Source organism: Dipodomys ordii, unplaced genomic scaffold, assembly GCF_000151885.1.
Source record: "Dipodomys ordii isolate 6190 unplaced genomic scaffold, Dord_2.0 Scaffold122, whole genome shotgun sequence".
NCBI lineage: Eukaryota > Metazoa > Chordata > Mammalia > Rodentia > Heteromyidae > Dipodomys > Dipodomys ordii.
The window spans coordinates 411,263-421,796 of NW_012267338.1; the positions used below are offsets into that span (position 1 = coordinate 411,263).

The 10,534-nt window shown below is 36.3% G+C and overlaps 1 protein-coding gene across 2 annotated transcripts in view; it reads right to left on the reverse strand.

Annotated features, from left to right (window-relative positions):
* Positions 1 to 10,534, reverse strand: part of Lrba (LPS-responsive vesicle trafficking, beach and anchor containing) — a 443,002-nt gene that overhangs the window by 352,659 nt on the left and 79,809 nt on the right. For both annotated transcript variants that reach the window (XM_013029761.1, XM_013029760.1), the window contains exons 20-21: positions 7,743 to 7,866; positions 7,168 to 7,360 (exon numbers count right to left, since the gene is read on the reverse strand). In XM_013029761.1, coding sequence (XP_012885215.1) covers positions 7,168 to 7,360; positions 7,743 to 7,866 — 317 coding nt within the window. The remainder of the gene's footprint in view (positions 1 to 7,167; positions 7,361 to 7,742; positions 7,867 to 10,534) is intronic.

Sequence of the window (10,534 nt, forward strand, 5' to 3'; positions counted from 1 at the left end):
TTGTCAGTCATGGGGCTTGAACTCTGGGCCTGGGCACTGTCCCTCAGCTCTTCAGCTCAAGGCTAGCACTCTACCACTTGAGCCACAGTGACACTCCCAGTTTTCTGAGTGGTTAATTGGAGATAAGAGTCTCGAAGACTTTCTTGCCTGGGATGGCTTTGAACTGTATCCTCAGATCTCAGCCTCCGGAGTAGCTAGGATTACAAGCAGAAGCCACCATGCCCAACTACTACAAACTTTTAAGAGAGTTATTTAGCAATATCTACTACAACCTTTAAAATGTGTAGACTTCTGGAAAATGCACTTAAAAGGAATATATCCCACAAAGTAGAAATAAAAATATAGAAACTGGTTATCACTGTTCAACAAAAACTGAAAATTAAAGTATAATGTACATGTAATATAATATGTTAAAATTTTAAACTAACACTTTCACCAATTTTAAAGAATGCCAAAAGAAAAAGTAAACTTGACTACACAATAACCCTCCCTGAATTATAAATAGTCTGATCACTTTCAGATGTCACCTTTAAGCCTCTCTTCTTAACCTTACTTCTTTATAATAAATTATATAAGCCAAATAATATGCAGGCATTAAAATTCATGTAAGAATAATATCATTAAGTAAACTACATTGCAAAACAGCATAAATACAATCAAATTTTTAAACAAAATAATTGTATGTATATATTTATGCACAGAAGACTAAAGGTCTTGCCCCAAAATGTTAATATTCAATTATATATGGGTGCTTGGATGGGGGATATTTTAGTTTTTATATGTATGCATTCATATTGGATTCCAATTTCCTGCCATAAAGACTTGTTAGTTTTAAATTTCTTTAAAATAAAAAGTACTATTTGATTTAAAAATATTTAAAGCCAAAGATACTTTAGACATTAAATACAAGATGGTTAACAACCTATGAAATATGGGAATTTTGAATCTTATAAAATAGGTAGGTGGGGGGCTGGGAAGGTGGCTCAGTGGTAGAGCGTTTGCCTTGCATGCTCGAGGCCCTGGGTTCGATTCCTCAGCACCACATAAGCAAAAAGAAAAAAGCCGGAAGTGGCGCTGTGGCTCAAGTGGTAGAGCACTAGCCTTGAGCTGAAGAGCTAAGGGACAGCGCCCAGGCCCAGAGTTCAGGCCCCACGACCGGACCCAAAAAAATAAAATAAAATAAAATAAAATAGGTAGGTTTTAATCTTATCATATAGGCCCCATAAAGACACACAGTAATGTATACCAGTTCAGATCTGACTTTTTTTTAATGCTTTTAAGTAACTACTTAAATTTCATTAGAATTTTTAAATTGATCTCTACATGCTTTTGGCTAATTTTCTTCCTCTAGAAACTAACTGGAAAGCACATTTAAGCCATTTCATCAGATTCAGATCAATAGGTAAAAATCTGAGATATTTTAAATAATCTAAGATAATTATACTATTTTCAGGGAAATCTCATTACAATTTGTTGTTGTTGATGTTGGTCATGGGGCTTTAACTCAGGACCAAGGTATTGTCCCTGAACTTTTTCTTTTTTCTTTTTTTCTCAAGGATAGCTCTCTACCACTTTGAGCCACAGCTCCACTTGAAGTTTTTCTGATGGTTAATTGGAGATAAGAGTCTCACAAATTTTCCTGCCCGGGCTGGCTCTGAACCATGACCCTCAGATCTTAGCCTCCTGAATAGCTAGGATTACAGGTGCCATCAGTACCTGGTATCATACTACTTCTTTACCATATATCCTTCTACTTACGTCAAAATGAGCCTAGAAAAATTACAGCATCTAAAATTTTAGCTTTTGTTAAGAAAAAGAAAGTTTCTGAACAATTTTTACAATTTAGAATAGCTTAAATGGCAATATTTTTGGAAGATAGGGGTTGAGACAGATGCGGGCTCATATATATATATATATATATATATATATATATATATGCGCTACATTTCCAGCCCTACCTCCAGTCCTTTTTGCTCCAGTTATTTTTGAGACAGAGTCTAGGTTTTGCCTGGGCCAAGGTGGACCACAATCCTTCCACTTCTACTTCCTGCTATAGCTGGGATGACAAGTACACATCCATGTCCAGATCTTTCTGTTGATATAGGGTCCTGAGAACTTTTTCACCCAGGCTGACCTGGAAGCTCAATCTTCCTGATCTCAGCCTCCTGCCTACTTGAGATGACAGGCTGCACTACCTCACCCAGCTTTTAATTCAAATTGTAATTAAAAGTCTAAAAGCATTTTGGAATACAAAGTGAAAATGGTATTATTTAACAATAATGTACTGTCTATCTTGAGAACTTTAAAAGACAGATCAAATGAATGAAACCTAGATAACAATACAACAAAATTGCAGTTACTACTATGTACATATTTGAAACCCTGAGACCAAAGCAACCAACACAGCACAGTTATACTAGATTAGCCTATTACTGCTTATAAAATCTAGTCCAGCTGTTGGAGGAGCAGCTTTCAGTGACAAACAGCTTCCCTGCTACAAAGGTGGCAGGAAATCTATCAAACTGGACAATAAAATTGCAATTGAGTTTCTTTGGCTTTTTATAGCAGCTGCATGTATCCTGATGTAACTCTGCAAATGCTATCCAATTCTGCAACAGTAGTTCTTTATACCCCAATTCCTTATCAAGAACTGTTATAAATTTGTGAAACCAAGATTCAAAATGACTGGAAAGAAAGAGGAAAAAAATAAGCATCACTTGGATTTAATATGCATGACAATGCTTAAAATGCTTTAGAATGAACAGTATTAAAGAGAGAAAATTTGGTCTCAATAATTCAAGCAGGATTTTTTTAACATGCTATCAATTACCTACTGAACCAAGTCACTTTAACTCTTCTATAACTTTATTCAATATTCATGTGAAAGGCCTACAAGTGCACGTTGCCCGATTTCTTTTAAAAATAGAAGCAAGATTTAAACTTCTAACACAATAAGGATATTCTTAGGAGAGGAACACAAAGGCACAATACCTATGTTCTTCTGATCATATAAAATAACATTTATGGAAATGAACTTGAAGAAATGGAAACAAGAGGTTTCTTCTTCATTGTTAAATTTTTTCCTTTCTTATTCTATTATTTATCTGTTTTGGGGAGGTTAAGGGAGGACACAGAAATAGAGGGACAAGAGTGAACAAATGTAGCATTGGTATTCCCTAGATACTATGTTAAAAATGAGCTATACAACTTGTGAGTGGGGATGGGAGGGTAAATTGCAGTTGCAAATTGACTTTTGTAACTGTAACCCTTCTGTACATTACCTTTATAATAACAATTTTTTAAAAATGTTAAGAACAAAAAAAAAATTCCAACAAGGCAATATCCAAATAAATCACTTTTCCAAACTTCAGGATAATGAAATGCCTTTTCATCTTGTCTTCATGCCAGGGAAAGGAAATGCCCCTGGCTCCCAGGTGAAGGGCATGCCAGGATCTCTGGAGGCAGGGAAGGGCACTTGGCTGATAGGTTACTGAACCTGTCAGTCCAGTGCCTGGGACTGGGAATTTCTTGTGGAACTGCGCCCTGAGCTGATCCTATTTAGGCCCAGACCAGCACAGGCCCCATTAGGCCATGCCATGTGTTTCTCCATGATCATGTCCCGTGTCCTGTCTGCTGGCTAACTTATTTCTGGTCTTCGTGGCGTCCCAATTCAGCTTTCCACCGAAGCTGAATTGGTTTGTTGGTAGTGTTTTTGTTCTTTCTTTCCTCTCTGGCCTGTTTCCTAGCCATGTTAAGTGTATTTAGGGACTGCAGGCCACTAAATGTATAATAAAGACTCCAATATTCCATCTTCCAAAATGTGGCTTCCCTCATAGTTCACCTTACAACACATAAAGCAATAACACTTAAGAATACCATGCCCATGGACTGTGGTTTAGCTCCTAAGAAAGTGTGAGGGTAGCATGCTAAATAAATCCCTGGATATAATCTCTATATCGTATCTGTAATAATAAAAAAGAAAGAAGGAAAAGAAAAAAAGAAATGCCTTTTACCTTTTAACCACAGGAAAATCCACATTAAGAAATTCAACTTTAGTTTTTTACATGTTTGAAAATTTTAAATTTAAAAAAAACAACTAGGACCAGGTGCCAGTAGCTCATGCCTGTAATCCTAGCTACTCAGGAGGCTGAGATCTGAGACTCACGGTTCGAAGCCAGCCCAGCCAGGAAAGTCCATGGGACTCTTATTTCTAATTAACCACCAAAAGTCCAGAAGTGGAGCTGTGGCTCAAGTGGTAGAGCCTTGGTTAACCTTGAATGCAAAAAGCTCAAGGGACAGTGCCCAAGCTCTTTGTTCAAGCCCCAGGACCAGCACACACGCACAAAAAGGAAACTACAAGGGCCAACTTAAAACACTTAAGGACTGGTAAGGGGAGGGATGCAGTTCTCCTAGGGACTGAAGTCATACGCTAACACTCGAGCTAGTTTTATTATGATAAAAAAATACTCCAAAATTATTTCAGCCAACAGATATTATGCTTCATAAATGTAATCCTAAATAAAACTATAAAGCTTAGTCAAAATCTGTGCCTGCCTAAAAGTCAACACAAGAGACCAATCCTTAGAGGAACTATGTTCTTTATAATAATTTTAAGATCTGTTTAAAACCACAAGTCACTGGAGTAAAGAAAAATTTAAAATAAACAAAGCTCTGTACACACATCCACAGAACATAAACGATTTTCTTTGGTACTAAAAAAAACAGTGCTTCAATAAGAATGATACAAACTAGTACATATTACTTCTTTCAGCAGTCTCTGGACCAGATATTTGCTCTCTTTAATACCAAAAGGATTGTTTTATAATTTAAAAATAAAGTATTGAGGGGTCATAGATTGGACTTTCCCCATGACATTTTCTTTTGTTACTATGACTTTTGTTGCTGTTCATTTCAAGTTTGAACTCAGGCCCTCCAGCTTGCTAGGCAGAGGCTCTACTGCAGCTATACCATCAGCTTCCCATGACGTTTTTCAAAGAGTACAATATATTGTATAGTATATTTAATACTTTATATATTATTCTATACTATACTGTATTATAAATATTGTGAAGATAAAAAGTTGAGAATTTTATGAACAAATGATTTCCTGTAAACCTAGAGTTGTTCTCATTTTAAAGTTATAAGGGCTTATTTTTGTTGTTGCTATAGTTGTTCTTGTGGTTGTTTTGAGACAGGATCTTACTATGTCGCTCAGGTAAGCCTTGAAGTCTTGACCTTCAAGTGCTGGGATTACAGGCATGTATCACCACACCCAGTGATATTACTTCATTTCTATTATTTGGTTTGCTTTTTGTTTTAGCAGTTGAGGGTCTCATGTTTCCTAGACTAGCTTCAATCTCAATCCTCCTGTTTCAGCCTTACCAGTAGTTAAGGATTACAAGCATGAACTACCACACCCAGCGAAGAATTTACTGTAAACTATAGACTTTCAGACTGAGGCATTGTGTTGCTAAATGGTAAGAGTGCTTGACAAGATTAAATCCCCAGCACTAGGAAACTATGAACCATCCCACAAGAACAAAGAATGAAGTTTGGCTCAGCTCATGGAAAAAAACTGCCAACAATAATTTTAAAAAAGGAACTTGCCATAAATATGTTAACTATGATAGCATTTAAATTTAAATATTAAAAGAATAATTACTGAAGGGTGAGAGTATAGTTCAGTAATAGAGTACTTGCCTTCAACACCTTGGGTTCAATTCCCAGTACCACAAAAAAAAAAAATTATGTATATCCATGTAGTTTAGAAAAAGCTGAGCATGATGGTGTATTACCTTTAATCCCACCATTTGAAAGACTGAAATGGAAGAATGGCAAAATCAAGCTTGCCTAGGCTATACAGTGAGATCCTGTCTCAAAAACAAACAGCACTATAGAAAAGACCTAGAATCTGGGAGCCCAAAGCTCACACCTATAATCCTAGCTACTCAGGAGGCTGACATCTGAGGATCACAGTTCAAAGCCAGCCCAGGCAGGAAAATCTGTGAAAGTCTTATCTCCAATAAACCACCAGAAAACCAGAAGTGGCGCTGTGGCTCAAGTGGCAGAGTGCTAGCCTTGAGCTGAAGAGCTAAGGTACAGCGTTCAGGCCCAGAGTTCAAGCCCCATGACCAACAAAAAAAAACAAAAACAAAAACAACAGGAGGAGGAGGAGGAGGAGGAGGAGGAGGAAGAGAAAAGACATAGAAATACAGTATTAAAGCAAGATTAGTGGAGAAGGGAGACAAAGCATTTGGGAAAGGGAATTCAATTTTTTTTTTTTTATTGGCTGGTCGTGGGGCTTGAACTCTGGGCTTGGGCAGTGTCCTTGCTCTCTTCAGCTCAAGGAGAGTGCTCTACCACTTGAGCCACAGCACCACTTCCGGTTTTCTAGTGGTTTAGAGTCTCACAGGCTTTCATGCCCGGGCTGGCTTTGAACTGTGATCTCAGCCTCCGGAGTAGCTAGGATTACAGGCATGAGCCACCTGGCGCCCCGCAGGGAATTCAATTTTATAGACACTGTTAGGCACATTGTTTTTCATGCCTTTTGTATTTATGTATAGAATATTTCAATGAAAGAAATCCTTAATATACATATAAATACCTAATAGTAATTTAAGTTAAAGGAAAAAATCACTAGCAGATTGAAAAAACCAACAAATTTTTTCTTATTTCCATTTCTTGGGGTTCATTTTGACAAGTATTATTTTATATGATGGGAGGCACAAAGGCATTTGAGCCCCTGTGTTCCTCTCCTAAGATCATCCGACTTAAAATCCAATTTTTTAACTGACAAGAACATTACCAGCATGCATGCATCAGTCAGTTTTTCTTTTTACTCATCTAAAGCTGTTGAAACATCCTCTCATATCTGAATACAGTGTGCCACCTGGTGTCCAAAGTGCCTAATCGTGCACGTTTGCTTGAAAATATAAATTCCTGGTTCTTCTACATGACTTTACTAAGCAAAACACACATAAAATTGACACTTGAACATTATTTTGATTCTGAATAAACTGGCAAAATTCTTTTTGTCTTTTGTTTTCATTTGGTTGCATTTTCAAAGAATAACAACACTTTTTCTAAATTCTCAGTGTATTATCTAGGTAAATTTTTAAATCACACATATATAAAATATTAAAAATACACTTTGATAATGAAACTTACCTTTGAATGTGTTATTGATAAGGTGTCCACCCACACACGCCAGCCACCCCACTCGTATTTGACTGCATGGTAAAGCAGGATTCGGAATATGGCATATACCATTTCTGTTATCTTTTGTTCATCTGAATTCTTTGGATTAAAATAGCAGAGGGAAAGCATCCACTCTTGCCACACAGAACACTGTAGCAAGCTCCTAAAATAAGGGAGTACTGAATTACTGAAAAACATAAAAATCACCATAAAAATTCTAAAGTATAGAGGTCTTGAGCTGGGTTTGGTAGCATATATCTATGATCCAAGAATTGGGAGGAGAAAAGAAGAATGCAAGTATAGAGGCCAGCCTGCGGTGCTTTCTGAGTTATACTGTCTCACAAAATTAAAAATTGAAAATAGCCAATGTAATACTTAACACTCTTCATTTAGTTTACAGTACATTATTTGAATACCATTAGTGACAAAAAAAATGGAAAAATAATTCCATGCTATTTTTAAAGCAATTTTTCTAAGACAAACTGGGTTCATACAAAAGGATGAACTATAAATATTGCAAATAGATTATTTCTGATCTAGCTTACCTCCTGTTTTCTCTACTGTTATTAAAAAGTTTAATCATGTCAGAAAGAAAAGCTCGGCGAACCTCCATGCTCTCTGGGCACTGGGGAGAATTTCGAAGTAAGGTCGCAATTACTTTTAGTATCTCTGTAAGACAATTCATGAATAAGTAAAAACTAAAACACAACAAAAAGTTCATGCTGGAAAATCAATATATTACAATTTCTTTAGTTTTCTCTATATAAATGTCTACTGAAAATATCCTCTTCTGTAATGAAAAGAAAATTATGATAGACAATGTACTCATTAACATGACAGCATTTATAAGGGAAAGGATTTTATTCCATGATTTGAAACATGAAAGGCATTTTTTTGGCACAGTTGGAGATTAAATATCCGTACTTTTTACACAAACACTCTGCCCCTGAGACACAACTCTATGACCAGAGCTAAATTTTAAAAGGTTAAAATGAAACAACTTTAAATCATAAATGAATTAACTGAAGATAAAACTACTATCTGCAAAAATAGTAAAGTTATTCTTAAAAACAAATAACACAGTCAGGGCATAACACAAAAGGAAGAGCTCCTTCACAGCCCTGAAATCAAACCTTAATACCAACACCAAAAACAAACAAAAAAACCCTTAAAAAAAAAAACCTCAAGGGAGGGGAGGATTGGGTGGGAGGACAGGGGGAGGATGGGAAGGGATGGGAAAGGGAAACAAAGGAGGAGGCTACAATGCTTGATAAGAAATGTACTCATCATCTTGCCCATGTAATTGTAATCCCTCTGTTCAGTATTTTCACAATTAAAAAAAATTTTTAAAAACTCAAAATCTCAGAAGAGAAAATTAATAAATTCTAAGATTCTAGAACATTACTTATAGCTTGTCAAGTGTTTTCCTTTATCAGAGTAATTTTTTTAAATTATAAAGATGTTATTCTGTAACTAAACAGATCAGAAACAAAAACTCTAAAAGCAATTAACCTACTCCACATCTCCCTCCCCACAACTAAGACAAATAATAAGGCTCTACAATTGTCTCAATATAAAGCTGATTGAATGACCAGAACTTAGCATATAGAAATAAAAAAAAATTTAAAAACACATACTACATCCCAAAATTTGTAGATCAAAAAAGTATTAACTCTAAATTTAAAAATAAACAATGTATCAAATTTTTACCCAATTAAAACTTAGGAATTCTAAGCCAGACATTTGCCAAGGATTCAAAATAACAGACATGAATACTCTGTTATTCAATTCATGATATTTTGAGAGACATTTCTAAATTCTTCTAATGATAACTTCGAAGGTTTTCTACCTAAACCAGGGGTGGAGAGCTTTCTCCTACCAAGAGCCGTGTTTATAGCACCAGTCAATAAAAGCAGGCCATGAGCAGCTGATGAGAAGTATACATGTCTGGCCTGTCAGGTCACCAAATGATTTTGTGGGCCTTATACAGCTCAAAGATTGGGTACTCTCCACTCCTGAACAGTAATTACAAGAATGACGAAAATCATAATTACCACAGGATAACTGCCATTGATTTTTGAGATATTCTTTCACAAATACTGGTTTTTAAGAAAATACAGTTAACTCAATCATTACACAAGAAGACACAGATACTATATATTAGCCTCATTTGAGAGTTAAGGATACGAAAGCAAAAGAAAAAAGGCAATATAATTAAAATTAGTAGCTAGGAGTTCAACCCAGAAGGCCTATGTTGAAAACCACCATACTACCTTTTTTCTCTGAGCTAATTTCAATACATTAAGTAATTAACATCTATGGTTTGAATGTGTCTCCTAGAGTACATGGGTTGCACCTGTGACACTGCTAAGGTGTGGTAATATTATTAAAGGAGAAGGCCATGAAGACTCTCACGCTAATGGATTAAAAGCCTCGTAACAAAGGCTTCACCCAGACTTTGAACTGCTTGCTCTTTGAACAGCCTTCCTTGCAAGCAAAGCAGACCTTACCAAACCAAATGAAAGCACCTTCAACTGATAAATCTAAGCTTCCAACTGTGAAAAACTAAATTTCTGACCACAGCCTCAGGCATTCTGCTATAGCAACACAAAATAGAGTGAGGTAACAGAATAGCCTAAAATTTTTATTTGTCCCAACTTTTTTGTTTTTTCATTCTCAAAAAAAATACTATCTCTCCCAAAGTAGAAGAGTGTGCTTTAAAAATAGCAGTCAAGCCAGTAGCCTGTAATCCTAGCTATTAAAGAGGCTGAGATCTGAGGATCACAGTTCAAAGCCAGCCTGGGAAGGAAAGTCCATGAGACTCTTATCTCTAATAAACTACCAGAAAACTGAAAAAGGCACTGTGGCTCAAGTGAAAGAGTGCTACCCTTGAGCTGAAGAGCTGAGGGACAATGCCCCAGGCCCAACAACCAACCAAAAAAACAAAAAAGTAGCAGTGAAACAGCCACTTGACCCATACCCAGCCTGGTATGCTGATTCTTAATCCTTAGAGACATATCAGGGCTTTCTCACATTCAATTGCCTGTGCCTAGTAGCAGGCCACCATCTCACTGAAAAAGGACTGGAAAGTAGTTTTCCCATCTTCCCAGGAAGGAGAGGAAAACTAGATGCAGACAGAACGAATGGTTCCACAGCACTCTTATAATTAGCTAATTGTATTTTCCATTTTATGAAGTTTTTGTATCAATTACCATTTTATCTTCTTTTTCTTATTTGTCTATGTATCTTATGTTTATATTAAATCAAAATAACCTTTAAGAATTCTGACACTAAGGCCGGGTGCTGGTGGCTCACATCTGTAATCCTAGCTACTCAG